The sequence below is a fragment of the Clytia hemisphaerica genome, unplaced genomic scaffold (genome assembly GCF_902728285.1).
Source record: "Clytia hemisphaerica strain Z4C2 unplaced genomic scaffold, Clytia hemisphaerica genome assembly, whole genome shotgun sequence".
NCBI classification, from domain to species: Eukaryota; Metazoa; Cnidaria; class Hydrozoa; order Leptothecata; family Clytiidae; genus Clytia; species Clytia hemisphaerica.
The window spans coordinates 1,042,537-1,056,902 of NW_027103974.1; the positions used below are offsets into that span (position 1 = coordinate 1,042,537).

Here is a 14,366-nt window from a genome sequence, read left to right on the forward strand (position 1 = left end):
GCTTATCAGATTAATCCCAGTGATTAAAACAATTATTAAGAGGAATTTGCTGGACTTTAGCAAACAAATGCGATGTCTTTATTCTTACAGCACCTGTGACTTGCGCGACGACAAGTTGCTACACCAGTTGCACGCCAAGCTGTCCACCTCAATGTTGCTCACCTATCACCTTACCTACCACCAGCACTTATCAGATCGTTCAACCGAACTACACTCCAACCCAACAACAACTAAGCACAGGTACCATATTATAAATGTTTACTTTCAAATTTCTAATGCTTTTCTAACTTATAAAGTATGAAAAGCCAGGAAAGCTTTCGTCTATTCGTTCGTTCGTTCGTTCGTTCGTTCGTTCGTTCGTTCGTTCGTTCGTTCGTTCGTTCGTTCGTTCGTTCGTTCGTTCGTTCGTTCGTTCGTTCGTTCGTTCGTTCGTTCGTTCGTTCGTTCGTTCGTTCGTTCGTTCGTTCGTTCGTTCGTTCGTTCGTTCGTTCGTTCTCTACCTTAGAGATTGCCCAACGAAACGCCTGTTAATTTTCAAACCAACTCATGTATTATTTTGTTATCTTTCTAACAGCAGACCCACAATACTGTGCATCATCATGTCATGTAGTCTGTGCAAACACCTGTCCAAACCAATGTTGCTCCATTCAAGGACGACAGCGACGAAAGAAACGAAATGGTATTATAGGTACCAAAGCATCTCAAAAAGCACACATCATTTTTAAACGAATTTAAAACCATATGATATCGTAAAACCCTAACTCTTTAATTATTTCACCTTAATCATAAAAATCTAAGTATAAACGAAATTAACCATATTTGTAACTAATAAAGTATTTATAATTAATTAGACTTTAAACAAAGCTTAAAGAATTAGACTAATGATGATTAATATCAAATCATTGGAAGCATATGTTGGACTGTATTTCTAATTTTGATTTTTTAAGTATAATTTTTAATACTTTAAATAAATTTCCATTAAGAGACAATAAGTTTACGTTCAACTGTCAACTGTATAGATTATTGTCAATCTTATAAATGAACTTTGCATTCTAAGGGCAGTTTATTTATGTGTCCCGTTTATGGGAAGAATTTATTCGATTTAATCGGGTAGTACGGAATAAAATAGAACTTAAAGAATATTTTAATGATTTTTTTAGAATTGATTATTTTTAGATGATATAAATTATTTTTGATTGAGTTTAATTTAAAATGTTTAAATTTCAAATACATCGAAGTTAATGTTAAAATGCTAAACCATCAATAATTGCTTTAAAATTTAGATCTTAACTGGTAGTTTCTAAACTTATGTTGAAAGTTGCTGGCTGATATCAGTACTTGTAGCGAAATTATACACTAGATTTTAGTTTAAGATGTTGTTCTTTTTAAAACGCCGTCTACTATATTATCAGCATTTAACAATCAATAAATAACAGTGTTTTTAAAGAAACTTTTTTTTCTCGAAATCATTTTCAGCATATTTATCACAGTTAGACTGAATCGGTCAAAACAGCTTCCTATGGCATAATTATTATCTCTATCTTAGCAATCTTATTTTGTTATTTTTTTGCAAAAAGACATTCTGTTTTTTTTCCTGCAGTAGGTTTTCAATGAAGCTGAAATAATGATTTTGGTCTTTGGTTTTATACTGGTATTGCACCACACAGGTAAACAGTAAACATAATATTTTCCGGTTAGCCATCTTCCCTAAATTTTCTAATTGTCCTTGAAATTGAAAAAAGACTTTTTGCAACGAGTCACTTCGTCCCAAAATTTCCTAACCTCAGAGAGACTATTTTATCATTTTGCTGTTTTTTAAACCCTTAGAGTAGCAATGAGAGATGAAAACAGTTGCTGAAGCTAAAAATACCACACCTGTTTAACCAACTTAACACATATCTTAGATATCCCCTTGCTCCTTTGTTATTATACAGTCAAATGTCTCTCTTATTTGAACCTCGCATGTCCAAATCTTTCTCTTACACGTTTTTTTTTATTAGAACATCTAAAATTTGGCTGAGCCTGGGTGTGCTTATTTTTTTAGCAATTTTCAGCCTAAAATGTTCTTAAATGCGTTCTTAATTTTTCAGACTACTAATAAAGAGCACTTAAAATTGGTAAAATTTGGATAATATTTGACTCTCGATTTCAGAAAATCCATGCCTAAGTTCGGTTAAAACTGCTTGAAAAGTGGAAAAAATTGTAGTTTCTTGTCATTTTTTTCTGACAAACTGAGGCTGGGCATGTTCTTACGATGTTCTTAATTTTTCGACGAATTTCAGCCTCAATGTTCTTATAAACTGGGTTCTAATAAAAAAAACGTGTATTCGAAGTAAAGTCCTGGTTTTTGAAGATCGAATTAGAGAGAGTCGACTGTAAATTGAAACTATTTTTGAATAACTTGTATTTGTCTCCCGGGGGGGGAGGTACTAGGGTTGGCGAATGAGGGGTATGTGCGGACGGGACCTCCTAAAACCGACCCTTAGAGAGACTGATTTTTGCTGAAAAGGTGACCCTTAGAGAGACTTTGCATTTTTTTTTTCGATTTTTGAAAAAAGTCATACCCTTAGAGAGACTTTATTACAATTTTTTCTCTGGAAATCAAAAAATTTCCTAAAAATCCTGAATTTTCCGACCCTTAGAGAGACTAATTTAAAACTTTCTGATTTTTCCGACCCTAACAGAGAATTTGAAAGGTGAAAAAACCGACCCTTACCGTCCGCACATAGCCATCATCCATTTTTGCCTAATTACTCCCCCCCCCCGGATTTGTCTTCGCAAATTGTAAGCTCTTTTAAACTAACTGAACCGTCAGAAACTGGCATAATAACCTATAATAATAGCTTATATATCTTATTACTATTGCTAGTAATCGCATACAATCCTCAAGAAGATTGGTTTGATGAGAATCCTGACAGAATATACATCGAAGAACAATATTGCAAAGGAAAATATCCGGATGCAGAATATTGTTATCCTTTCGAAACTCATGGACCTAAATACACGATCAAAGATGGTATCCATCAAAAGAATGGCACACTTCAATGCGTATGTTATCGTTTTTATATGGCGCCCGGGGGGGGGGGGTCTTCCCATAGATTTTACAATTCACAATAAATTACAGAGATTCTATACAACAGCAGTTACAGAAGGTACTCAAGATATTTTATGGAGAACAATGACTCCCATTAAAAGGAATGATATAATAAAGGAAACAAGATTCTTCAATAATTTTCTTTGACTTTTGAGAGCAACGTTGCTACTATACTTTTACCGAATCCCTGAATATTTTTTTGAGATACTGACAGCGTCCATAAAAGGTGATTCTACCATTTTCATTGATAAAGGGAATGATAGTTGCTGTTTGTATGGGATTGTGTAGATTAGGACCGAAAGCAAACTCGTAACGTTTAAAGTAAAAATTACCAATCATATGCCAATTATTTACTCTGTAGAGTCCTATTGTGACAGCCCCACCCTTTATTTAAAGATTCTACACACAAAAAAATTAAAACTGACCCCCCCCTTTCTCCTTATTGTTCTCTCTTCTTCTCTTTAGGGTGCAAAAATCAAGACGAACTTGGATAACAATGGAAACAAGATTAATAGTTTATCATTGGCGAATACAGATGTGAAATTGAATTGTCCTTCTCATGCTCAGTTCGCGCATGGCAATCTCGGCAATTTCAACGGTAAGGATTTTTTGATCAAACAGTTTTGGATGAGATTTGTTATGTTGATAATACAGCTGAGTCTCCATAACTCAAACAGGCACGAGGAACTGAAATATTTGAGTTATGGAGTAAGGTTTATAAGGCATGTTAACTGACGGGACTATAAAACTTGTTTGAGTTAAGGAGAAATTCGAGTTATAGAGGTTCGAGTTAAAGAGACTCCGATGTATGATAACCTACCGGTAAATAGATTTGAAAATAATATTGAGAGATCGTAATGCAGATTTGCTGCCTCAAATCTAGAATATAGTCTCCAGCTATTCTAAATTTTTACTGGATTTGCTATAACATAACTACGAACCGTGGGGTACTGCCCTTTCCGACTGACTGGGGTGTGTTGTAGTACCATATTTAGAAAATAATTTTTAATCCAATTCTATATTTCAAGGTACATGTGTAGCAGACCCCGATCTTTGTGCTAAACTTGGATTGACCGTTTCATTTTGGCTGAAAATTGATAAAAAAGATTTGGATTATTTTGAACAGGAACAAAATTACACTTATTCATATATCTTATCTACTGGTGGACAACGAAGTGACTCTAAGTAAGTAATTGATGTATACTGTGATTGTATCCAAAATGATGGTATCTTTTTTTTGAGAGAATTCACGAAGTGATGATGACGTAAAGATGATATCAAAACCACAAGCTAGGAGTTTCCTCGCCTTCCAACTGAAACAATTCAAAAACAGTCGAAAGGCCACTGGCGGATTTAAGATAATAGAGCAAGTACTTCGGAAACATGCGAAGGAGTGCAACGCTCGTTAAAAGACAATCATTGGCTAAGCTAGTTTTAAGGCTGTTCAAGCCGTAAGACTAAAAATTTGATAAATAAATTTGTCCGACAAACACAATAGGTGCTGATTTTTTCTATTATTGTGATTTGTTAATCATGCCTTAATTTTGATAAGTGATACTGTTGAAAAGATATCATAGATTCACAACAAATCAGACAGTTTTTAGCTCCGGAGAGCCATCTTGACTTTTTCTAAAAGGTGAATCCATGGAAAAACGAGACATTATGAGAGAAAACGTTCAATTTTTAAAATGAAATTCTTTAAAAAATACAAATCTCTTCATTATCGTATCATTTGATCGTTTTTCAGAGGTTTTGTGGTACTGCATGAGAAAGCAAAAAATGATTCGAATTCAAAATTTCGAATTCAACTGAAAATAACGGATGGCGTATTGGATATTGAAAGCAATGAGATTCCGATGGGTACATGGTCACATCTCCTATTCACGTGGTCAGGTAAAAACCATCCTCGTTCTCAAACCCTTTTCAATATTTTCTATGAGGTAATCTTTTGAAAAGATTAAGTAATTCTTGGAAAAAAATATAGAGTAGCAATTATTATATTTATTTTGAGGTACACGTTTTTTTTATAAAAACAAAATATATAAGAGCATAAGGCTTCGATGGCCAAAATGTTAAGAAGAAGTTAAGAACAGTTTAAGACTTTGGGGATTCCAAAACAATTCTTAGGAAAAATACTTAGAAAAATGGAAAAAATACTCAGAAAACATTGAAAATAAGAACTTGCTAAGAATATTTTGAGGCTTAAATCTCAAAAAGATAAGAGCATCCGAAGGCTTCAAAAATGTTGGATGTTCTTATAAAAAACGTGTATGAATGCTACATGTGCAAAGAGAGAATATCAATATCCATGATAAAAACCATTTTACACTAACGAAAAAGTTTTTACTCTCTGATATTGGAGTTGGAGATCTGATTATTGAGAGCAGGGGTAGGCTGAGGAATATATAACTACAAGGAAACAATTTTTTCTAAGGATGCTGTTGAATCTAGCTTGTTCTCGTTTATTTTTTTGAACAGAAAGTACAGGGTTGAAGTTCTATTTGAACGGTATCCTAAAACAATCGAAAACACCGGAAGATATTGTTGGTCAGAAAGAATGTGTGGATTGTTCACATTTCACCAACTTCACTATTGGCAAACCTAATGCTGGTGAGAGAAACTATGGCAAATTTCTATTGGATGATCTGGTTATTAGCAACCACGTGGTGAAAAGAGAGGATATCAATTTCTTAGCTGGAAAAAGTAAGACACCCTTTGTTCCTATTTTGAAATATATTTGGTAGATTGGATGTTTTTCTGTATCCGAAAGTACCTCATGTTTATCGTTCAATAGTGTTCTCTCTATTTGTAATCTCTTGTTATGATTATTCATAATTAGACATCACGTTCTCATTATATACTCATTCAAATACTCTAAATATTCCTATTCTCGTATATTCTACCAGAGGGGAATTTTCATATTCTGACAAAACCAGCCAAGTTTAACTATCCCAAGAGCGTCAACTCTGAAAATCCTTTACTATGTAGACCTCTTGTTGAGAGATTCTTCGCGCAGTCAGTCTAAGTTCCCAAATCCAAATCTTTGAATTTTAAAATTTCCCTGATTTTTGTTCGTATATTTTTGTTTAACTTTCCCGTTTTCATTTCCAGGCGGAAAACCAACAAATAATGTATACAAAAGCGCTCAAAGAGTATTTTTATTGGATAATATGTTCATTATTGATGGCAAAATCGTTTCACTGGACCAATCAAACAAGGCACAAATTCAGTTGAAGGTCTGCCTTTTACCTTTTGTCTATCTTTTGTTTTTTTAAGCGACTTAGGAGGTATAGTACTCTCGGGTACCTAATAAGCGAGGGATTTGGAATAAGTGGGGTGGGTGGAAAATTTTTCAAAACACAATAATCGGGGGTTTGGAATAAAAATGTCCTGCGTGGAAATTTTTTGAAAAGAAGGCTAAAACAGTAGAATTAGAGCAAAAGAGGGAACTTTCAACATTTTCCATAAAATTAATAAGTGGGGAGGGGGTTGGAATAAGAATGGCCTGCGTGGAAAATTTTGAAAAAAAGATTAGCGGGAGAGCGCTTATTATGTACCCGATAGTAGTTAACCTTAATGTCAAACGAAGTCCGCCTAACGTTCAAAATACATAACATTACAAGAACTGGGACTTTTCTAGTATTTCAGAGCCCGCAAAATTACCATAGCAAAATGAGACTATTTTTTATCTTTTATAAGAAAAACTATTTCAGCGATACCTGTTTTTTAATCAAGAAACTCTCGATAAAATTTTATTTAGAACGGTGCAAGTGTTGAGAAATTCGACAAAGAATATAGTCTTCATATTTATGATGGTGGTTATGCTCTTCTCCCCTTTAACTATAGTGAGTATATTGAAATTTCTTTCTCAATCTATTTAAGTAGACGGCTCCTCCAAACGAATTGATTTTTCGGAAGTATTTTGGTGACTCCTGCGCAGGAGCTAAGTCCACTCAAAACTGAAATGAGTAAATTTTTCCAAAGTCTATTTTCCTCGAATTTTGGGATATTTAATTTGACCAGATTTAAGTGCACGTAACCACTGATTTATAAAGTAAACAAGAAGCTGAAATGGTATGAAGACCAGTGACATGGCAATAGTTGAATGTTGCGTTGCAATGCGTACATTTTGTACCAGAAGGCGCCGTTTCTTCCAAAATGAACTTGAATTGACAAAGCGCTGCGTCTTCAAAAACGGACTATACAGCACCACAGGCAGCGTCATGCTAATAAAAGGCCCGATGCTGGGCCAAAAAATTATTTTAACCTGTAGTTAACTTTTTCAGACGAGTGCACTCCTGGCCAATCACAAGATGGGATGTCAATGGTTTTCTGGATGCGAAGACTGGAACCGGATAACAAAGGGAACTACACAATAGACGTCATCACTGAAAAACACTTCGGAATGACTCTTTCTTATAATACAAAGTCAGAAAGATTCAATTTTGAGTTTCGCCATGCAAATGAAAAAAGTTTGTTTGGGACTGACTTTAGAATACCGTTTGTCGGGGAATCAGAACTATTATGGCACTTCCTGGCTTTTACCTTCAAATCAAATTGTTTTATACCAGGAGAATCTGAAAATTGTAAGTTTCAACTTATAACATCGTAACAGAGTCTCGTTTCCCGGATTATTTTACCAGGGAGACCATGGAGGATCTGAGGGGGTTCAAGATTTCTGACAGAGAGAGTCTTGATTTCCTTATAAGGAGTATGGCTTAAAGAAACACTCGCCGTCATAAATTTTGAACCGTTACATGAGACCACGTGTCTCTACATAGCGATGCTCGACATACCAGAGATTTGGGAAAAGAGGATAAGAAACGCCGCTGCCGCTCGCTGTTTTCCTATTCTTTCCCTTTGAATTCGGCACCCTTTGAAGAAGCAAGGCTGTAGAATAGTTGAGCAAGAAGGAAGGCCGAAACAAAATGGCGTTACGTACAGGTTAACCAATGTTCAAGAAAAAAGTCCTTGAATAAAGCTTTCCAGTGAGTTCTTTGTGAAAAAGAGACTGGGGAGTGAATCTTTGATCTTTTGGGGGTTTCCCCTGAGAAAATCGAGGAAAATCATTCCATATTCTGGGAGTAAAGATGGCGGACATGAGGCATGCTTGAAATTTTGAAAAATTGGGACCAATTTCTTTCTGGCTTGTATTGCTCTGAATGAATTTTTTGTGTTGCAGACATAATTTTTATGGGTAGTAGGAAGGTTGATAGTGATCATGTAAGTATTAGTTTACCCCGGCACTCTCTAAAACGTCTTGGCATTTTGATTTAAGATGGGCAAAATCAATTGATAATTTTGTTGTTTTTCTTCAACTTTTAGATAAAAAAAATGTAATTTTAAGCAAAACTTGCCCCATGGTAATGGAATTGAGATTCAGTAAGTATACTTGATTTCCTCTGTTGTACTTTTAGCTTTATCTAGGGAAACCATTGATTTTTGGGTTGGAAATTTCAAGGTTTCAACAACAAAAACATTTCAAAAAAATAACTTTGACATGTGATATTTATAAATTGTGACTACCTGAAGGGCCATGATTTTGACCAGTCAGTGGATTATGATTTAGAAGGTGCAAGGCTTTGGTACTTTTACACTCAAAATATTGTTTAATCCGTGGAATTTGCATTTTGTATTTAAACGGATTAGGGTAATTTCATATACAGATTTACATTTTATATATTTTCAGGCTAGTTATCATATTCTTTGTGAAATACTGTCAACAACACCGTCCCATAGAAGTATTGGCCATCCAAGTACAGGTTGCCGATGCAACGACGATTGACTCAAGTTTCAGACATTTTTGCATGTTGACGGTCACTTCTGTTCTCTGCAGTGCCAGCAGAAAAGGACTGCTAAAAGATGAGTGGGAACTGATGTATTAAAACTTTACGTGTATTATATCTATTTGACTCAACAGAAGCAGGATGGAATAATAATTCTATGGTGTTTGATGTTATATTTATGGAAAAAGTGGATTTGAGCGGTTGGACCTGTATGCCCTTTGAAAAATGGATGTCGATATATTTATTATTAGAATGTTCAATGGAAAATTGGGGATTTCGATATACACATTATTATGTAAATGTTCTCTGGCGAAGTGGATTTTGATGCAACTTCTTTTTGGAATCTTTATTGATCGATGTTTGTTTTTTATCCAGGTTGTCCTTGGAAACTGAATTTTGAGGCATAAATACATATTGCATGGTATAGATGAAATGGATACGTGCTGTGATGATAAGTCTACTTCATTTGTCTATATTTTGATTTGGGGGCTTTTGCCCTGAAGCTATCCCTTAATTTGGGAAGCAGGTCAAACAAGTCATCAAATCAGGGAACATGTAGGCCAAATTGCCAAATGTAAACCAAACCAGGAAGAGCCAGAAATGCTTCTATAATTTAAATTTATATTCATATTTTCAGTCTGATGTTATCTTTAAACTATATTTTTCAAATTTAGATTTAAATTTTTTAGCATGGAGTCATAACACCTTTTGCATTTAGTGTTCATGGAGCAATAATCCAATTTTTAATCAGCTTTGAAGTCTTAAAATCTGTATGAAATGTACTACTCAAGAACATAGTTGGAAAGGCTTTGGTCGTTTTTATTGTATATCCAACTTTTTACTTCAAGTAAAGTCAACGGTGATCTATTTTTCATCATGCTCTGCAATACACATTGATTTGAGGTGTTTTAAAGGCCTATAAATGAAGTTAAATTATACTGAAAAGTCTTTTTGTTCTTAATCTTTTGCAGCAGTTGCAAAGAAGATTTATATTCAGAGAAATAGCGAAGTCATATTATGCACTGAAAAAAAATACAAACTAACAATGACAATCTGTAATTCAAATATACATAATATACACTGTGGAAGAATATTTAATTTTTATACACTATTATTTGTTGGGTTGGATGGAAATGCATAGTTTTTTTAACCTCATTTTTACGATGTTTTTATATAATTTTTTCTAACATATCTGGGGAAATCCCCTGGTGATGTCTTCGGTATAATTTTTGTATTTTTTCAATGGTATTGTAAGATTATTTTATGTTTTGTTGTCTAGAACTCATAAAGTTCTTACAAGAAAGCTTTCATGGTATTTATGACCTCCTGGCATTGATATCATGAATGGCCCATCGTTTCTTTTTTTCCTTTTCTTTCTTTGACATTTGTTGTGTTTTTTTGTCCTCCAAGGTTTTTATTTTTTCAACCTCGCTATCCCTACTGAAGAGGCCTTTATGGTATTGTTTCTTAGAAACTTTAGCCCGAGAATAATGATAAACTAGTTTTACCAGCTTCGTTTGTATTCTAACGCAACACATTTCAATTATTTTGGTATCTAAATTATCCAGCAAGGAAAATATTTTTTACAAATAAAGCTGAGAAACTATTTAAGGCTCGCAACCCAAAGTCTTGTCCAAAGTAAAAAAGTGCTTATAAAAAATAACAAAATTCTCGATTTTAGAAAGAAAAAAAAATTCACTTTCGATATCAATCACGGCTGCCATTTTTTGTTTGTACTTCTAGTCTTGTGCGCATAACGAATCAAGCGCTCTGATTGGTTCAGAACGAAAACAATCGATCGGCCGCAGACATTTCAATAGAAACAAAAGATTCTACAGCCTAGCTTCAAATAGATGAATAGCGCATTTCTTATCCTCTTTTTCCAAATCTCTGGACATACTTTCCAGCCATTCTCTTGTCAGATTATGGTTTCCCTCATATGACATGATTGAACCCGGGTGATAGATAAATTCTCTTGTCAATTGAGTCGCAGCACCAATATCCTGTACCATGAATGATGTGAACATAGGTAACCTTCCCTAAGGGTCTATTTAAGTGGACATCTATTAAGTGGCTAAAACAGTGAACATACCATTTTGAAACTCTTTTGAGAGGGAAGACGCGAAATTAGGTCAGAGATTTTCAATGACAACAAATATGTGACGCCCTAAGCAAAACTACAAGAGAGAACGAGGGCTAATAAAATAACTGATTTTCTGGTGTATTTTGTAAAAACATTCTAAACGTTCTATTTCCTTTTCCGCACATTCGAACAGGTGTTGTCAAAGTCTACATCAATGGTGATGAGAAAATTACAAAACGCAAGAAAGGTCGATCGTCATCAATGTTTGGTAATACAACAGAATCGAATTCAACAACTTGGATGGGGAATAATGAACTAGTATTTGGAGATGCTACATCAAAAGAACATTTGGATTTCCGTTTGAAAGATCTAGCTTTATTTTGTCATGTTTTGAAAGAGCCTGAAATCAGTGGCTTGATGGGAGGTATATAGAATTACCTTATTACTTTTTACATTATCTCTACCACTAAGATCTTGAAAAAGAAAGGAAATTTGCCTAGTTTCTTAGACAGTCTCATTTTTTTAATACTCTCTCCTTAAGGGGAATGACACTAGAGAAAACCCCAAGCAGGGAATTTACAATCCCATTTTCATTTCAAAGTAATGTCCGCAGTATGTTTAAAGAAACTCTTTACTTATTTGCAAAAACTTTATTCTTCCAGTGCTATTTAATCAAGATTTTGACATTAGGAGACTTATGATATATTTTAAGAAGCCTCCTGATTTCAATTATATAATTATTTTTCACATAAAATTGTTGTATCAAAAGTTACAGCTCTAAAACAGCAAAAAACTGACTTTTTCGACTCCAACGAGCTACCTTCTAGAGGTTGTAACTATCGATGCAATAATATTTTGCGAAAAACACAGTTGGCTCTCTCCAATTCGATCTGCAAGGAACTAATATTTTAGTTCGAATTACAGAAATATTGGAATAGTAGAGTTTCAAATTAGAGGGAGTTGCCTATAATTATATAGCTAAAATCCGGAGACTTTAAATTTCCTCCTCTATACCAAAAATGTTTTAAGTTCTAGTTCCTACTTAAAGTGAATGTTCTTTAGCTTTCAAGTTCCTTTGATAGCGTTATCTTTCGTCTAGGTCGAGATGACCAAACGTATCAAACGGAAGAAAAACAACCGAACAGCAATGGAACTGTGTTTGAAGAAGAAAGAGGAGAAGGTGAGAACAAGCAGGATGAAAAGGACCAAGGTGAGAACAAGCAGGATGAAATGGACTTAGATTCAACCACTCCAGTTCCAACGACTACAATATCACCACAGGAATACTTATATGACGCTCCTCCTGCTAATTCTCAAACACACCCTCAACCACCAAGCACTACTCCATCACCGACAACTGATAGTCTTCAACAACCACTTGCAACACCAGAAACTACAATTCAGCCAGGGTCTACAGAACCAGCACTTTACGAGGAGGAACCTACAAAACCTATAACAACTCCAAAACCAACAAAAGCTGTTCTTATGGAAATACAGGAAGCAACAAAAACACCAACACAGACTTCACCGACAACACTTGAGATGGAAGAACCAACCAAGATCCCTGAAGTCACCACACCTACCCCGTTGGAAATCAACGAACCAACTCAAGTTCCTGATAATACTCAACAAACACCATTAGATTTGAACGAGCCGTCTACAAACCCTCCCATGAAGACTACACCAGAACCTTTAGATATGGCAACTCCATCATCAACAACTGAAGCACCAGCAGTAACTCAACCACCAGCATTTGACGTTGCAGTGCAACCAGAGGATACTACGACAACCACAACGACAACCACTCCTGAACCAACGACAACCTCTACCACAGCCACTGAAACTCCAACAACCACACCTGAACCATCAATCTTTGGTACGCTTCGTACTATTTATTACATTATTTTCGCTCTAGAATTGTTTAATTTCGATCAGCATCTTTCAAGTTTTTGTGGGGCTCAAATGCTTATATCTTTTTTACCATGATGTTTGTTGATTAATTTGAATGCAAATATTCTTCTTATTTAGTGAATTAGTAGCAGTTTCTATAACTTTTTCTTCTGGAGAACTCATTTTAGTCCAATATTTTTTACATATTTTTATTGTTTGAGGCAAGAATATGCAAGATCGTAGAGCATCTTGTTTATTTAAAAAATATATATATATATCATCATAATTCATCCACTTGAAAGTGATGACAACGTCATATCTCTCCACTTGTCCCTGTCGTTTGCCAATTGGATTATTTCCTCCAGTCCAGTGTCTTGTTCGATGACCTTATGGAGTGATCTCCGCGGTCGACTTCTTTGTAAATGTGAAATAACTCTTTTGTAATGGTGCTACTTATAACGTCTCCTTTTATATCTTCATAGATCCAGAATGCCCACATCCAATGGATTTGATATTCGTGGTGGACAACTCTGGTTCAATCGAATCTGGTGGTAAAGAGGGCTACTTCAAGAACGTCAAATCTTTTTTCAAATCATTGGCATCGAAATTCGATGTTGATAATCAGAAAGTTCGTATTGCCATCGTTGAATCTTCTACAGAGCCATCGGTGATCAAGACTCTTTGTTCCAACCAAGAGACTGATGATTTGGAACAGGTTTTGAATGACAACTCAATGCCTGCTAAGAAAGAGCGCTCTTATCTTGGTATGATCCATTTTTTTCATTTTCCAACACCTCCATCTCACAGACCCGGTAGGATTTCTACAGCTAGTTGGGGTAAAAATAACGGACCAAGACTCGATGTGGATTGATATTCCCATGTTGGACCTACCCCGATGGGTGGAGGTCCTTTAAATTAACCGATGTTCGTCCGTTCGTCTGTTAGTCTGTTACTATCTTTCCTCGGGATTGGCTCATTAGTTGTTTCTGATTTTTTGCACAGTGATGCAAAACGGTGATTCCCAAAAAGTGACGTAGCCCAATTTTCGAAAAAGTTTTTGGGCAAGTTTGGGCCAAAAAGTGTCTAAAAATGGGTTTTTTTGAACTTTTTGTGAAATTGCTTCATTACATGTGTTTGCCCCTCAGAATGCCACTACCCCTCAGAATGTCAGTGTTTGGAAAATGGCAGCTACACGCTATGAGAATCATTTTAACCAAACGTTTTTGTGGTTTCTATGTGTATAAGGCCTCAACTTCAATTGAAAAAATGTATTTAGAAATAGGTGAAAAAAAATTAGGACCGGTTCAGTAAAAAAAAATTCACATAAACAATTTCACTTTTTTTTGGTTTTTGGCCTTGAATTCTGTCATCTGAATATAAGTCTGCAAAGTTGCAATTTTCAATAAGCCCCGACATAGTAAAAACAGATTTAATTCCAAACAAGAAGCCCAGCGACTGGAAGGCCCAGCAATGAATATGGAAGTGTGAAAGTTGTCAAGAGCAGCGTTAAAAA

At 35.1% G+C, this 14,366-nt stretch overlaps 1 protein-coding gene and 1 long non-coding RNA gene across 7 annotated transcripts in view; both read left to right on the top strand.

Moving 5' to 3' along the window:
- The window catches only part of LOC136810661 (uncharacterized), a 95,790-nt gene that overhangs the window by 71,766 nt on the left and 9,658 nt on the right, over positions 1-14,366 (top strand). Inside the window, exons 70-73 of one of the 6 annotated variants that reach the window (XR_010847137.1) lie at positions 91-240; positions 575-679; positions 1,601-1,667; positions 2,870-2,956. The exons of 4 other annotated variants lie outside the window; for them this stretch is intronic. Coding sequence is in view for 1 of the 2 variants with exons in the window: in XM_067067232.1 (XP_066923333.1) it covers positions 91-240; positions 575-735 (311 nt within the window). In the remaining variant the exon portion in view is untranslated. Of the gene's footprint in view, positions 1-90; positions 241-574; positions 1,251-1,600; positions 1,668-2,869; positions 2,957-14,366 lie in introns of those variants that run through there. One more of the 6 variants, XM_067067232.1, reaches the window with a different exon arrangement.
- Positions 7,895-9,090, top strand: LOC136810657 (uncharacterized). The gene is made up of 2 exons (XR_010847136.1): positions 7,895-8,476; positions 8,784-9,090. It is a non-coding gene; the product is annotated as an uncharacterized lncRNA (long non-coding RNA).